At 46.0% G+C, this 17,633-nt stretch overlaps 1 protein-coding gene across 5 annotated transcripts in view; it reads right to left on the bottom strand.

Annotated features, from left to right (window-relative positions):
• The window catches only part of LOC149324977 (protein 5NUC-like), a 263,653-nt gene extending 246,886 nt beyond the window's left edge, over window positions 1–16,767 (bottom strand). For 3 of the 5 annotated variants that reach the window (XM_089563643.1, XM_089563647.1, XM_089563645.1), the window contains exon 1: window positions 16,526–16,765. In XM_089563643.1, the coding sequence (XP_089419769.1) occupies window positions 16,526–16,723 (198 nt within the window). In that variant the 5' untranslated portion in view covers window positions 16,724–16,765. Of the gene's footprint in view, window positions 1–16,525 lie in introns of all 5 variants that reach the window. The other 2 variants (XM_089563646.1, XM_089563648.1) reach the window with 2 other exon arrangements.
• Between the last annotated feature and the right edge of the window lie 866 nt (window positions 16,768–17,633).

Here is a 17,633-nt window from a genome sequence, read left to right as displayed (position 1 = left end):
TCACGGATTTGTTTTTGTTTTTGTTTTTTGTCTTGACAATGCCTATATATACATGCACTCAGAAATAAACTTGCAGTTGATAGTTTGCGCACATCTGTTCTGTGTCGTCCCTGATTGTGTCCCAGTTCCTTCGTAAGCGCAACAATGCACGAGAATTTAATTAGCAATTAGGAGAATTTTTCTAAATGCGTAAAAATTGACTTTAGACAGAAAATGTCCATAGCAAAGTTGGAGAGCACCTTCAGAAACCCCCATTTCATTTATTTGCGGTAAAGAAAACCTCACGTGTACCTTTTTTCCGAGCTCCAGAGAAAGCCCGCGAAATATAAAAAAAATCACGCGACTAGCGCATTCGCGCGCAACGATTGTGCTGCTCTCAAGCGTGGCTTCAGTGAACGAAATCAGCTGCTGGGAAGACGCGACGACTTTAGTGCGCCGGCAGGCCGATATGTGAACGGTGTGGTTGCGGCGCCCGCACGCGCCAGTCTGCAAGCGTGACGGTGCAAGTTGCAGCGAACGCGGCGGGCATTGTGAGCTATGAAATGGCCAGAGGTGACAAACACAAATGCGACCAGTTTTATTCGCCACTATGAGGCAAAAGAAGATAGGCAACCCAGGAACGGGTGCTTAGCTGTTGTGGCTGTAAAAGTGGCCGATAAAAAAATGCCCCACCATTTGGTGTACCATCCCCTGCCATCTGCTTCAAGAAGTTAAGGACTACAAATACTTCGGCGCTTCTGAAAGGAGTAACCTCAGTAATAACAAGCGTATATCGAACATATGTGGTCTTTTCTTAGGCACGAGTACATAGCTGTCCCTGCCAGCGCAAAAATCTTGGCCTAGACGTCCATCGTCCGAAGAAACGCAAAACGAGCAGCGTTTTCTCGACTGTGCTGTCATGCATAGATTGCGTGTATTTCCGCCACAAACTGCAAGTGGCCCTTCTCTGCGTCGTCCTGTCCATTTCTCGGTGGCGGTGTTTCTTGTGATAAACCAACTTGCCCAACTCTAGGTATTGTCTAGCATCGCAGTGCGAGGGTCCAATACAAGCTAAAGCTGAAGGTGGATCTGCCGACAGCTACCAATGGTACGTGGCGTCCCAAGAGGCGGTAACAGGACTGAGCCCGTTTCCGTGGCCGAGCGCAATGTTTGCCACCCAGTGATTTCTCGCAGAGGACGAGCGTTCATTATGTGAACGTCAGGCCCACAAAAGGAATCATTACATTCGTCAACCTAGGTGAAAACGAACCACAAACGGCCAGCCACGATGCGCGCAACGAAGTTTACCTGGGAAATGCGCCTCACGATTGCACTTCTTCCTTTCTTCAGATCGCGCTTCACGGGCGGCTGTTGGAATCAATGCGAAGCACTGACCCAAGACACCACGCCAGCCACACGCAGAGAAGTGCGCTATTACGAGACTGCCCACTCCGCTCGCCCGAGACGCTTGCTATGACGCCACGTTTCTGGCGCCGCAGCGGTGGATATACCAGGTGTTTCAGGGAAGGTGATCAGTAATTTTTTAAAATAGGGTTTTTGATGTAAAGGGAAGCAGCTTGCGGCATAGTAATTGCAGTGCTGGCGGACGCCAAAAAGCAGGTGAATCATGTTAACTAGCAAAGTTTTCATTTGAATTGTAATTAAATATTTGCGATAGGCGGGTGCTTGCAATTACTGATTTGCAGCCGACCCTAAGTGATATCCGTTTTTAGAATTTCGAAAATGCGAATCTGCTTGTCGCTACGCGGCATGATATTCTGGGTCTTCGCGGCTCGTGAAATCGAAACCACGTGGCCGCATACAGCCACACCATGAACCACACCCACGTCACTCAGTGGGGCAGTCCCGTGGCCTACTGTGCCCCGTCCGTCGTCTCCTGCTGCCTTGCTTTCTCAGCGAAGCTGAGCCACTGGCTGCCGCACTTGGCGAAGGACTTTCTTGGCCTGAATGCACGGCTGGCAGCTTGCAGTGCTGAACTGTTTGCATCTTGCAATTTTTGTTTATCTGCGTATCAGTTTTATCCTGCCCATTCCAACATACCAAGAGCTTGAACTGGCATCACCGACCTTTTTGCTAGCAAACCACCGGCAAATGTAAATTGTCGTCCCGGTATAGGTAAAATGGAGTTACGCGCGTATGTTCTTTTTTTTTTCATTTTTGCCGCGCATGTAATTTTGAAGCAAGAAATGCCCGCTCAACGGTTGTTTTTCTTGCACTGTCACTTAAAACGCAGTAAATTATCTGCATATGTTTTTCATTTCACGCGACTACTCCGTTTTTTTCCTGGTCGAAAATTGATGGTTTGATAATACCTTTTGCTCGAAAGGTTTTTCCTGCGCTACCTGCCCTTCGTTCCCTTCGCTCTTCTTTCCTGTTTATTCCTAGTATTTTTTAAAAAGTTTTTCACAGGCTTTGAAATTTGTAAAAGCCTCCACCAAGACAGCTCAACAGTAGCATGAGCATGGAAGGACATCAGCAAGGTTAATTGGTTTTACGTTATAATTAACAAGGCTCGTTCGTATTCAACAAAGCGTGAGTCAGCGAACGACACGTCTAAAGACTTCTGTGCTGATGCCTTTCTCCAAGCGATCGTTTGTAAAATAAAAAGAAAACACAGGACCTAGCAGTTGCCGACATGAGTTTATGGATTCTGTTCCCAAGCTACGCAGGTCACCTTTACAAGGCTGAAGTGCAATCACATATGTTAATGACATTTAGGCGGATGATAATGGCAAAAAATTCCATACGTTGCACTTTTGTCGAATCTTATTCCTCCATAACGGATGACTTTGAGTTACTTACTGTTCAAACTGCTAACGCTATTTTCTGTGTGATGTATCGACCCCCGGCAGAATGCATCACAAATTTTTTCACATATCTTGACAGGTTTCTCTGCTGGGTAAATGAAAATTCCTATATGTTAGTACTGGCAGGAGATTTGAATATAGATTTACTTAAGATGTCAGCACAACAAACGAAACTGTGCCAATTGCTTGAAATGAATGGTTTTACACACTTAATACACACTCCTACGCGCATTCAAAGTGATGTATCAACACTGTTAGACATTTTTGTTACTAACATTGATGATCCAGATCTGCTGTCAGGAGGCATATGGGCACATATCAGCGATCATCTTCCCATATTTCTGGTTATTAAGCTGCACACCCACAAACCAAAATTTGCACCTATAGAACCGATAACTATCCGCAACATAGATACAGTCAGTTTGGAATCATTTCGCCATGAAATGAACCTTGTCGACTGGACTGAAGTCCTATCGATTACAGATCCAGAAACAGCTTACGACTGCTTCCATGCAAAGTTCAAACATGTTTACGACAAATGTTTTCCTCTCACGACACGTACACCTACACGCAAAGGGAAAAAGCCATGGATAACAAAGAGATGCTTAAAAGAAATTCGTAAAAAGAACAAATTATACAACAAATTCCTCATACACAAAGACAATGATGCACTACGGCAATTTAAAACACAAAGAAACAAAGTTAATAGCCTCATGCGGTATGAAAAAAAGCGGTATCTGCAGCAATTGTTCAATGACAGTGTTATTAAGAAATCAGAATTAACTTGGAAGCGTATAAATTTCATTTTGGGTCGGGGGCCAAATGAGCAGTCTCGAATAAATGAAATAACTGTGGCAGGCGAAATCATTTCCGATACAAAATTACCAAACTGCTTCAATGAACACTTTGTGTCCCTAACAAATAGCACTCATGATCAAAACTGCATGCGTTACTTGAAACATGAAACTACATCCAAAAGCGCGTTTTGTTCTCCCACTACGGCAAACGAAGTAATCAGCATTTTTGCATCTATCAAAAACAGCAACTGTTGCGATGCATACGGTCTGCAGATTACACCAGTAAAACACGTGTTAGATATAATTTCCTCTGTGCTAGAACATCTGTTTAATCTTATCATCAGCTGCGGGACCTTTCCAACGAAACTTAAAATTGCAAAAGTCACAGTTTTACACAAAGGTGGGGATCTAAATGATCTTTCGAATTACAGGCCGATCTCAATACTCCCGGTTTTCTCAAAGGGCTTAGAAAAACTAATACATTGCCGGATGACATCTTTCGTGACAAAACATAATATCATTACTAGCGCTCAATTTGGTTTTATAAAAGGCTTGTCGACAGAAACTGCTCTTTTAACACAAAAGGAAATTATTCTAGATTCATTTGAGAAACAATTGTGCACATTAGGTGTATTTATTGATTACTCTAAAGCATTTGACCATATTAATCATATCACTCTCTTGGAAAAACTAGGTCATTATGGCTTTCGTGGCACTTTTCTACAACTGTTGAAGTCTTACCTGCAGAACCGTAAACAGATGGTGGTCATTAATAATAAAAATTCTGATTTGAAGTTAATTACTGCAGGTGTACCACAAGGAAGTATCCTGGGGCCTCTATTATTTTGCATTTACATTAATGACCTCATCAACATTAGCAGTGTAGTAAAGTTTGTCATGTATGCTGACGACACCACCATGCTTCTTACCGGATCAAACCCCGCTGACATAATTAAAGACGCCAACCAAGCACTCGTAGAATTATCATCCTGGAGTTGTTCAAATTCACTAAATATAAATGCAAAAAAAAACTAAAGCTGTTTTCTTCAGATCAAAAAACCGTATATTGGGCAAGTTACCTGCTTTAAAGCTGAATGATTCAGTAATTGACATCGTGCCTGCAGTCAAGTGTCTAGGAGTATTCTTCGATGAACACATGTCATGGAACTTGCAAGTGGAATCAGTTGCTACAAATGTCTCTCGCGTGTCTGGTATTCTTTTAAAATTACGATCATATTTACCAAAATGCATTAAACTTCTAATATATAATTCATTATTTCTATCAAGTCTAAACTACTGTCACCTTGTATGGGGCACTACTACTGTTTCAAATAAAAATAAACTCTACATTCCTCAAAAGAAAGCAATTCGCGCCATCATGAACACTCCATTTGACAGTCACACGCAACCACTTTTTACTGAATTAAACTTACTTCCTATCCCGGACATGTACGATGCTAACTTGTTCAGGCGCTATGAAGCTGGCATAAAAAAGAATAATACCGCATTAATTAAGATTGCAAACCTAAAGCTAAAAACTAGTATTCGTACTACACGACAAGCTGAAACCTGGGAAATTCCATACTCACGAACAAATTATGGACTTCAAATGTTGCGTCATCTCCTTCCCTCATACTTAAACAAATGTAGGTAGAAGTTTTTTTTTTCGGTTTTCTTTTTGTTACGAATTTTATATTTCTTTAGTCATTGTTTAGTTTTTTTATTGCAGTCATTCTCTTGTTGACATTTCATGCAATATTTCTGTGCTATTACTGCCTTCATAGTAGATTTGTTTCATACATGCCTGTATTTATATTCCTAACAACTGTACCAAGTCGTTTACCTTCTGTGAACTTCCATTTGTGTTTCCTTTTCTTTCTTTTTTTATTAATTTTTTTATTTTTTCTCTTTTTTTCTCAGAGCTATGTACAATTAACTTAGAACAATTTTCTCTTGCTGTATGCCATGCTGCCATGTAGAAAAGGGCCGTGGGCCTAGTCAAGCCCATAAAGAGGCTTTTTGTCCACGACCCTCAGCATTTTTGCGGTGCTGAAATAAAGATTTGATTTGATTTGATTTGATTTGATTTGATTTGTAATAACGCTCGAGCGGTGTAAATTAACGTTGAGCCTTTAAAAACCGTGTCCGACATATTCGAGAGTGCAACCATGATGAATAAAGACCTGTCTATAAAAATCTGTTTATTACACGGCAGAAAATTTGCGCGTGTGGAAGAAAAAAAAATCGCCGACGATTACGTTACTTCCTAATGCGAAATTTGAGCGCAGCTGATCAGCTGTTCCAGCTTTGCGATAGATTGGGGCAAATAATTCAAGCAAGTCATGCATGTACATTTACAGACAACTTATTTTTGCACACATTTTTTTGTCTTGAAGAAACACTCCACTAACATTTCTTGATTGTCACGAAGGAAGCTTTGTCATCCGAAAAATAGACGGATGTATCGCTGCATCAAAGCCTGGTCCTCAAAGACAAGGTCTATGCAAGTACTTCCCGAGGTTGTCACAGCCGTGGGAGGCGCTACGAGCGAGAGGAACGGGATGTTCTCCCGAATTAGTGGTAAGAAATTCCTGTTTGCCTCTATATTCACAATAAGTCCCCACCCACCCTACCGCCCTGGCGGGTGGCAGTTAATGGTTGATCGCGAGAGTTCGCTCACTGTTATCAGCACTAACACATGCAGCCCACATCTGTCTCATCACCCCACGTACCTCAAAACGCGATTCAGGCATCCACAGACCCAGGAAGCCAGTTACGCGCACTTCCTTTTCTTAAAATGGTCGAAGAGGGAAACGTTGTCAACGCCGACGCCACTGCACACAATGAACGCCGACGGCCTATGGCTTCAGTGCCGCGTTTGTGGCACAACGTTGTCAATGCCTGCAGCCCACATCTCTTTCTCATCCCCCCCCCCCCCCAAACGGCGTCCACTGACCCAAGGAGCCAGTTATGCGCACTTCCTTTCCTTAAAAGGGCACAACTTTGTCCATGTCAACGCGTGCAGCGTACACCTGCCACTACCGCCACGTTTTGAGGCGTCCACTGTTCCAAGAGGGCAATTATGCGCCTTTCCTTTGCTTTCCAGGCTCCCGCTTCATTGGTGACGCAGCTCGAAGTGCGACCAAGGTGTCCCCTGCTGGTTACAACGGACAACGGCGACGGCTACGCCGCGAAACGCAGAAACGGGCACCAGAGAGTCGCGCTCTAAAAAAATGTGTGCTTCTCAGTCAGCAATTTATCGCGACGGAAAGAAACGCGTCAACGTGACGCCTACGCTCTCCGCGGTTCCAATTTCTTTTCATGGCGCTTTTACCTGGGTGGTGAGAAATAGAACTTCGAGGTGTCCCGGAATGCATCACGGAGGAATCTAGCACATTTCTGCTACAACCGAGGCAAACGCGCGATGAAAAGAAATACGAATAACGAAGCGCCTAGGCTCCGCGTTGTTCGCATTTCTTTCCATCGCCCCTGTACAATACAAGAGCATTACATCACGTGCTCGAAAAGCTGTCCTTCCATTGCAATGCACAGCAAAAAAACGATCTTTCATCGCGCGGACAGAGCGCTCAATCATGTGCTGCGGAATGCTTGTCAAGGCCCCATTAATCCTATGCTTGAGGCCATGAAAGCTCGAGGGCTGCATCGTATAAACCTTATTCCTCACGTATTCCCAGGGGAAATAGGTCTGGTGACCTCGGAGGCCAAGCAGTCGGAGCCCAATCCACTGGCTGGGAAAGTTCGTGGCCAAAGCATCCGCAGCGTGAGACAATGAGTGCGGTGGGGCCCCCTCATGCTGAAACCGCATCAACGTCAGCACATTAAGGGGAAGTTCTGAGGCGAAGTTGATGACGAAATCGTTTAGGATGCACTCGGTGTAGTTCCTGCCGGTGAGGTTCCCTTCAATAAAGCAGGGGCCTACATTGCGTACCTGAAATTTCCTTCACCATACTTTTGCCGACCACCGAACCTGATGTCTTTGTCCGCGTACCCAATTTGGGTAGACGGCCGACCAATAATCGGCGTTGAGCAGATTTACCGTGTAATCTCTGAACAAGTGCGCTTCATCGGTCCACATTACGTTGTCTAAAAATTCAGCGCTCTTCTCGTGTTTGCAGTTACCGAAATCAAGCCGGCGCTGAAAATCAGACCCTCCCAGTGCTTGGTGCAGGCATACCTTGTACGGACACATGTTGCTTTTTGAGAAGTCTCCAAACAGAAGAGAAACTGCATCCCAATGCATCGTCGATTTCTCTCACGCTGGCCTCTGAGTTGGCGGTCACATAGGCGGTCACATAGGCCAAGACGCCAGTTTCAAACTCCGCTCAAAACTGAGCCACTTCTTTGACGTTGAGGGTCACCGACCCTGTTCTCGCAAAACGAGTGAAGAAAAATTCAGGGGGCACTTTGTTGATGGAAAGTGCGGTGAGGCGAAAGCCTTAACCACAGTGTTGCTGCTTGTGTCGCTGATGTGTGGTTAAGAGGTTAAGCTTCGCCTCTAAGAGTGGAACGCGACAGCGCCTTGCAACGCTGCCAGGGAGTACACAGAACGCCATCGCCCAGTCGGCTCTACGCCTTGCTCGACGGTAAATTGGTTTTTGAGGAAAGGAAATGTTTCTATCTCGCATATCTCGGTGGACACCTGAACCTCGCCGTAAAGGAAGGGAGGAAGATGGGAGCGAACGAAACCACCGTATTAGCTAGACGCGCTTTTGTTCATTCGAAACCATCGAGCTGGCATGACGGATTGGTTAGCGTGCTCGTCTCGCACTCCGGAGACCCTGCACCGGCGTATTCGCCAACTGCAGCCTGTACAGCCACAAGGCTTGAAACCACGGTGAATTGATCACGGTGACTGAAGATTGTCACAACGGCTTACCTAAAAGGTATAATTATTGCCTAAATAATGCTTAAACGGCGTTATATGCCACTAAGCATCACGATTTGCGACCTAAAAGGGAAAAAAATTAAGAAATGAAATAAAAAAAACAATAAAATTACAGCACGGAGAGCGGAGTCGAACGGCCGACCTTCCATACGCAACACGTGCCTCTAATCCACTGCGCCATGGCGGAGATGTCAAGCCGCCGTTCTGAATGAATATTTATAACGAGCCTTAATGGTGGCTGCTACCTGCCGGTGGGCGGCGCTGTCATCGCTGGTTGTACAGGCTGCATTTGGCGAACACGCGGTTCGATTACCCAACTCGATCAATTCCCTACTCGGTTTTATTTGTTTATGTGGTCTGACTAGAAAGTTTAATTAGGGTAATTGGTCTTGACCATTGTTCTAATGCCATCCATCATGTCCTGTCACTCACCTGTCAAGCGATGGAACTCTCTAGAACCTTCGACACAATGCCTATGAAACGTCTAGAAACATCTAAGTATTAACGATGGATAATGATTGTTAAGCATGACCAGCACATTTCGTTATAGTAGTTAATGTATGGTTAATGATAGTTAATGTGACCTTAACTAGCACACTGATTAATTAGTGTTAAGGTGCAGGCGCAGTGCAGTCCCATATGCCGCTTCTAACTACTACTAATTACAAATTAGTCATTTAGTAATTAAGTACAATGATATAATCATGAAATCCCTTTATATCATATTCCGATGTCTTTCGATTGCACCCAATTAAGTATCGATTGGCTATTAATTGGCATATGCCCATATAAGGCATGCATCCGAAACGCGGACAAACACGTCTTGGTCACGACAGTATGAGGTATTAAAGGCTTTCGCCTTAAAAGTGCAGTGAGAGGGCACACGGCCACCAGGATGCGCAGTAGTTGCCGGTCTGACTAGAAAGTTTAATTAGGGTAATTGGTCTTTACCATTGTTCTAATGCCATCCATCATGTCCTGTCACTCACCTGTCAAGCGATGGAACTCTCTAGAACCTTCGACACAATGCCTATGAAACGTCTAGAAACATCTAAGTATTAACGATGGATAGTGATTGTTAAGCATGACCAGCACATTTCGTTATAGTAGTTAATGTATGGTTAATGATAGTTAATGTGACCTTAACTAGCACACTGATTAATTAGTGTTAAGGTGCAGGCGCAGTGCAGTCCCATATGCCGCTTCTAACTACTACTAATTACAAATTAGTCATTTAGTAATTAAGTACAATGATAGTGTGACGAAGACGAAGCTGGCAGTGGCGCGGGACAGAGCGCCCGCGCTAGGCCAGCGGCCATTAAATCATCTCATAGCCATGGTTCACCACGTCTCATTCTTCGGCTGGCCGCCGCGTAACATTTGGTGTGAGGTGTTGGGGTCCCTTCATCGCCATCCTGGTCACGGAGCTTCGGCGTCCTGGGCCTGCCGTGGACGTCGGCCGTGAGTACCTGGTCAGCGCCGCACGGCCTTGCCCCAGCCCGCCCGACCTGAACCGACCTCGACGCTCACCCCAGCCCCGTCCCCAGCCCGGACCACACTGCACGACGACCCAAGACCCGACGGACCCAAGACCCGACGGACCCAAGACCCGACGGACCCAAGACCCCACCGACCCAAGACCCCACTGACCCAAACGTGAAGACACCGTACCCCTGCCTCTGCCGTTCGGTGCGTCCAGAGACCTCGGCCGTCAGCTCCTGGCACCCTACGGCCCGGATGCTTCGTGGACCGGGACTCATTCTCTCATCTTTTTCATCGTGGCGGCCAGCACTGCACCATCTTCTACATATTGTTCGATCCTTTACTCAAGACCATCGCCATTTCGCCGTCTGTTCGGCACCGATCGGGACGATCGCTCGGAGGCCCCGGGTAGTGTGACGAAGACGAAGCTGGCAGTGGCGCGGGACGGAGCGCTCGCGCTATGCCAGCGGCCATTAAATCATCTCATAGCCATGGTTCACCACGTCTCATTCTTCGGCTGGCCGCCGCGTAACAATATAATCATGAAATCCCTTTATATCATATTCCGATGTCTTTCGATTGCACCCAATTAAGTATCGATTGGCTATTAATTGGCATATGCCCATATAAGGCATGCATCCGAAACGCGGACAAACACGTCTTGGTCACGACAGTATGAGGTATTAAAGGCTTTCGCCTTAAAAGTGCAGTGAGAGGGCACACGGCCACCAGGATGCGCACCTTCGCACAACCGTACCGCTAAAGTAGCATTCTCCTGCGCGCACACATACGCGGTAACAATGTCAACCATTTCAGTGGTCGAAAATTGGCTTCCAACAGTCGCGGCCATATCAGGGGTGGTATTCTGCCGGTGTCGCCTTTTGCGACATGTCGCATATGGGCGGGGCCTAAAAAGTGCTTACAGATGCTCGAAGAAACGGAAAAAGCCGCCGGCACTTTCGTCTGCGGTGCATTCATTCACTCCGAGAAGCGACAATTTACCACTGCTGATTCACTAGCAGCAGTAGTTTCGTATCTTTTATAGCAAGAATATTTGCCATCACATGACGTCTAATGTTAAAAAAACATTTGCAAATTTAATATAAACTCGTTTTACTTCATTTAAGTCTATAAAACACCGCCAAAAAGCTCCAAATCTATTTTTCTTTCATTTCGTACGGTTGTGCTAGGTTTCGGCTGCGTTTCGGGCAATTGCAGACGGTAGCAGTGTAGCTGGAGGTCCCATTAGGCTTGCGCGCTCCAGAATCGAGAGCGTATCTAAAAAACTAGGCTGAATTGCAGCTTAAACTTTATCGTCGAAGCAAGGTAAGTCATAGCGAAAAGTAACAACACCAGTAGTTGCCGGTAAACATGCCGACCGGAATCGCAAGGACTGCTGAATTGGCTGAAGCGGGCGGCTCTCGCGTGAAAGGACGTCGCCATGTTTTCACGCTAAGGGCGCAAAAGCCGCAACTGCCGATTGCGTTCGTACGCTAACGGTAGCCCGTCGCCCGCGCGAATCGCTTCAGCGCATTCCGTTGTTCGACTAAGCGTAGTAAATTGGGGCGACGTCACGATGACGTAGCAGGAAGGCGGGTCCGTGTCGTCACGCCGCCGTCACCGCGGCTCGAGCCAATCAGCGAAGAGCGAATGCGACATGTCGCAAAAGGCGACACCGGGAGAATACCACCCCAGCGCTGAACTGACGCGAAGACAGTCTGCTTACAAAGTGACCACTCCAAAACATCAACTAAGCTGCCTCCGCTGCTTTCGTTCTTGTTTTATTTCTACTTTTCGCCGCTTTATGCTGCGTTGTTGCGTTGCAGGGACTGTCGGCGTTCCTAGGTTATCACTGTCGCCATGCATCAGCAAAGCATATGCTCACCGTGGGTGCCCTCGGAGCACCTCATCACTTTTCATCGACGCAGACGCGCGCATTGTCACGGCGGTCCTGGCCTGGGCGGGACAGTGCAGATCACGTGACAAAGTGACGCGATTTGACGGACGTCGCTTTTAGCCCTGCCGCCGGCGTGCGGTGTTCGAGTGGCGCCAGAAGTGGCCCAAAATAGTTGAGCCACAGCGGCGAGGGTAACCGCGTTTTCGAAATTCTAAAAACTGGTATGGCTATTACTAACGGCCAGCTACAATTGCAAGCGGGTGCGCTATCAGTAATAGTTAAGAAGTTAACTAATTTAATTAAAAACTTGACTAGTTAACTTGCCTGTTTTTGACGTCCGCCAACACTGATATTACTATGCCGCAAAGAACTTCTCTTTACCTCAAAAACGTTATTTTTAAAAATGACTGATCTCCCTCCATGAAACACCTCGTTTGGCGCTCGGCTGCTCCGAAAGACGCGGGTTCGATCCCGTCCGCGGCGGTCCGATTTCAATGGAGGCGATATTCTAGACGCCCGTGTGCTGTGCGGTCAGTGCACGCTAGAGAACCCCTGAAGGTGGCCGAAATCCCTCATAACCTGAGTCGCCTTGAACGTTAAACCGGCATAAACCCAACCAAACGTTCCTGGCAGAACTGTTCAGCTTCCTCTAAAGCAGCTGCACGGAGGTCAGGGTAGTCAATTCCATTTATGACTTTCTTCCACATAAAGGCTATCGTCATTAGCCTATACATTCAATCAAGCAGTCAATCAACCGCAATTACCCACTCGCAGTCAGTCTGTATGCTTAGCCATCTGGTAACACCAGTAAGCTAGAAACGTGAACTTGAATCTACCATTAGTGCGCAACGTTTATGGCCAACCCTTATTTCAGTTCTACCCGCCGTGGTGGCTCAGGGTTACGGCGCTCGGCTGCTGACCCGAAAGACGCGGGTTCGATACCGGCCGCGGCGGCTGAATTTCGATGGGGGCGAAATTCTAGAGGCCCGTGTGCTGTGCGATGTCAGTGCACGTTAAGGAACCCCAGGCGATCGAAATTTCCTGAGCCCTTCACTACGGCGTCCCTCATAGCCTGAGTTGCTTTGGGAAGTTAAACCCCAATAAACCAAACCAAACCTTACTTCAGTTCTACGGCGGAAAACAACGGAACGATCAGAATCATGTTTATTGAACATCATGTCGATGTTGGGTGCGTCGACAAAAAGCCAGTGAAAGGCTTGACGAGGCCGACGCACCCCACAGAGGCATTGCAGTGGTACACAAACTTCAGAGCACTTTCGAAGAACAAACGAGCATACACACAAACAAAATAAATAACAGATTTGGCACTAGCTACGCATCAATTCGGACTCCTTATTTAATCGATGCGGGAGGGTGTAGCTCAGCATTTGATAGCCGTAATTTGTTCTCATCCTAGGTACATACCATTTCGGTGTCGCTCGTGTAGAGTACTTTGGCTCTTTGCATTGTAAACCTGACAGCTTTACCATAGGGCAATTATTTTTATTTACACTGGATTTATAACGCCGTAGAAGTAAAGTTTCATACAGCTGTGGTAGGCGGGTGATTCGAAGTTCATCGAAAATCGGTTCAGTGTGTCCTAGCCGAGGAGCATTCATAACATTTCGTACAGCTTTCTTTTGAAGGAGATACAAGCGATTAATATTTGTATAAGACGTGGTACCCCACACTAAAAAGCAATAATTTAAAACAGAAGAAAACAGCGCGCTACACAATATCTCCTTAATACTCTTCGTCGTGAAATACCTCAATCGACACAAAATACCGACAACCTTTGACAGCTTGTTCATCACCATGTCGACATGATCATTCCAGCTCAGATTCTCATTAAAAATAACACCTAAACTTTTAACCGCTGGGACCATTTCGATAAGTGACTTACCGATCCTTAAACTGAGTGGTGGCAGATTAGTCAGGTTGTTACGAGGCCTGAAAAGCACAGCTTTCGTTTTTGCAGTGTTTATGTTTAATAAATTATTTTGAGACCATTCTTGGAGTGACTGTAAACATTTTGTGGTTTGTTTTTCGAGATCTGGCAACTGTGCAGCTCTAAAGAATAAAGTTGTGTCGTCAGCGTAAATGACAAATGTTGGAAGATTACTAATACAAACGATGTCCTTAACATAAATAAGAAATAGTACTGGCCCCAAAATACTACCTTGCGGCACTCCTTAATATCTTAATATTAATATCAGATTAATATTAATATCAAGCGGCGCTTAATATCAGATAAATCATTGTCTATTTTTACCTCTTGGGATCGAGAACTTAAATAAGACTGAATTATGTCAAGAAACTGTCCGCGGAAACCGTAATGCTCGAGCTTAGTCAACATTATTTTGTGGTTTATGCGGTCAAACGCTTTTGAAAAATCGATGAATATACCAAGAGTAAGAAGTTTCTGCTCGAAGGACTCTAAAATTAGCTCTTTTTGAGTTAGCAGCGCGGTTTCCGTCGAACAGTTCTTCCTAAAGCCATGCTGACTGGGCGTTATTATGTTATATTTGTCACAAAAACTAGATATCTGCTTGAACAAAATCTTTTCAAAACACTTCGAAAAAACAGGTAGAATAGATATCGGGCGATAATTTGACAAACTGTTCTTGTCTACACCTTTGTGAATAACTGTGACTTTGGCAGACTGCATTCTGCTTGGGAACACTGCGTGTTCGATACAGCGCTTAAAAGACACGGACTGAAAGATAGAGACACACACACATAGCGCTGGACTTACAACTGAATCTTTATTCGGGAAACACTGCTCTTTACGCACACCAGCAGCTGATAAAAAAGGAAGATGGTAACACCCGGATGATAAAAAATCGACAAACTGTCTCGTCACATGTCCAGTCCTACCTTCCCTTTTGCAAAAATGCCCTTTCCTTTGATAGTAGTGAAAGGGACGTACTACTCACGCATGCATCCCCACTGTCCGCTATGCTCATGGCTTCAATTATTTCACGCGCCGTTTGGTCACGGTTCCTGCTTACTATCTTCGTCTCGTTATAGGAAGGTACACATTTACACTCTTGACAATGAACAACAAAATTCCCATCGCCTTTCCGTTCCATGCATGCGTGAGTAGTACGTCCCTTTCACTACTATCAAAGGAAAGGGCATTTTTGCAAAAGGGAAGGTAGGACTGGACATGTGACGAGACAGTTTGTCGATTTTTTATCATCCGGGTGTTACCATCTTCCTTTTTTATCAGCTGCTGGTGTGCATAAAGAGCAGTGTTTCCCGAATAAAGATTCAGTTGTAAGTCCAGCGCTATGTGTGTGTGTCTCTATCTTTCAGTCCATGTCTTTTAAGCGCAGGTATATTTCAATATGGCAAACCAACTCGCCCAAGAAACCACTCTGCCACTCCACTCGCTACAGCTGTTGAAAATAAATTCTAACACTGGGCTAATTACATCAGCGACGTATTTTACTGGTGAAATTTTGAGGTCATCAATGTCAGACGACTTGCTGTTACGTAAAGCTAGGAGACCGTTTTTGATTTCATTAGCATCAGTTGGAGACAAGAAAGCACTGGAAACAACCCGCGAGTCAAGACACTTAATATTCAAAAATTGCAACTCGTATCTGCCTGAAACACAAAATAATTACTGAAATCGTCTGCTAGTCGTTTCCCACTCAGTGTTTCATTGTTGACTAATATTTCAAGTGCACTAGTAGCAGTTTTACCTCTGTTTAAGATTCTGTTAACATTTTTCCACACAAGATCGCTCCGCTTTAATAAGTCTTGGTTGAACAGATTTTCCATGTACTCTTTTTTTTGCCTGGCGAAGGAAAGATGTAACTGTGTTCCGGTATGTTTTAAATTGTTTAAGGTTATCTAGTGACCTGGTTGCGATGAAACGGTTGTAAAGGTCCGTTTTTTTTTTTATCATTTTGAGGCATTCGGCGGTTATCCATGGTTTGCGGGCTTTGCAGGGTTTCTTGGAAGTTACGAGAGGAAAACTTTGTTCATATATTGATTTAAATATGGTAATAAAGGCATTGTAAGCATCTTCTGGGTCTTTTTCGTTTTTCACAGCACTCCAGTCAAAATTTGATAGAGCTGCCCTAAAGTGATTCAGTGTGTCATCATTAATGCGCGGGTGTGAAATGCTTGGGAATACACCATTTTTAGGGGAGGGGGGTCTTTCATCAATCAGGTATATTGGTAGATGGTCACTTATGTGGCCATTAATTGCTCCAGAAGTCCGATGATTTGGTGGGGAGTTCGTAAAAAAGACATCAATTGCTGTTGCTGCTTGTAATCGTGTAGGGACATTTATAACATTAATAAATCCATTGCATTGCAATATCGACTCAACTTCTAACTTATTAGAAGGCATAAAAACCTGAAAACATTGTTTTTCTTGATTACAGCGACAGGCATTGTTCTTCTCATTCGTATGTGACTTTGTGCTGCTCAAGCGTGTCTCCTCGAGCGAGCAAGGGCGGCAGCCGGACGAGGTACGACGACCACGTCAATCCCTCGTTCCTAAACGCGCGAATAAAGCATTACCCCCACGTTCAGTTGTGTTCGCAGCCTACTGGGCGTGAGAGCAAAGGCAACCAAGGAGGATATACAACGAACTGCGCAGGAGAAAAGGCTCGCTCACCAGCGTCTTCTGCCTGGCGATGCCGCCGACGCAGCGGTGCTCCCGGGCCGCCTGCTCGGTGCACCGGGTGCCGGCCGGCGTCACCTGCTCGAAGCGGCCGTGCACGTCGTTGGTATGCAGCACGGTGGCCGTGAACTGCGCACACCGGGCCGCCGCCGGCAGCAGCAGCAGCGCGATGAGGGCGAGCAGGCCGCGCATGTCCGCAGGGCCGCGTCCCGCTCGGCGGAATGCCGGAGGCAGCCACGCCGCCGACGAAGCCCCTCCTCCGTTTTTCGCTCCACACCTCGGGCTGCGATAACGACAGGAAGCGGCTCAGCCAGCCAGCACGGCCGTCTCCCGGGCGGGAGTTTTCGGTTTCAACGGAAGCGAATACGCCGAGTTCAGTTTTTGCTGCAGCTGAAAAGGGCCAGTATCTTCTACACGCACGCCGTAGCTATCGAGTAGGAGTTGCGCTCAGATCTAAGGTTCTAGAGCACTGTAACTCAACGGAGGAAATTAGCAAAGCGCACGTTGTGCGTTCTGAGGCATTCCTCCGCTGCCTTGCACGCCTCTGCACCGTCGATAAACGTCGCCTGCTGGCGTACAGCTCGTCATTCTCCTTACCCGCTTAGGGCAGCTAATTCTTGATGCTGCATGCCTCCGCTGCAAGGCGCTCGAGACCACACCTAAGCTTCACGAAGAAGCTCATGTAACTCGGGATACCGTGATGGTCAGCGAAAGTTCCACCGCTGACGTCAACAAGCCGCCGCGGTGTCTCAGTGGTTATAGCTCTCGGCTGCTGACCCGAGAGAAGCAGGTTCGATCCCGGCCTCGGAGGTCGCCTTTTATCGCAACACCGAAGCGATTAAAGGAAACCAAATTTTCTGGAAATTTACTACTTGCGTTTATGTCTAACGTTTTCGTCATTTAACTTCCGTTGCCTTTTTATTGGCGACGGAGTTTGCTTCCGGCATGGCTAGAACCGGTAATTGCCGGCCTTTTTCTTCATTAGTTTTGAAGCGAATCCTCACGAGGATAAAATGCCAAAGTAAACTAAAAGTGGCTTTTGACCGCACAGGAACAATATATCTCATCAGCCAAAAAGTAAACGGCAATTCACCAGTAGCAA

This window comes from Amblyomma mixtum, chromosome 10, assembly GCF_055824585.1.
Source record: "Amblyomma mixtum isolate Tamu chromosome 10, ASM5582458v1, whole genome shotgun sequence".
In the NCBI taxonomy this organism is placed as follows: Eukaryota; Metazoa; Arthropoda; class Arachnida; order Ixodida; family Ixodidae; genus Amblyomma; species Amblyomma mixtum.
Note: the sequence above shows the minus strand (reverse complement) of the source record. Positions and strands in the feature narration are given on the sequence as shown.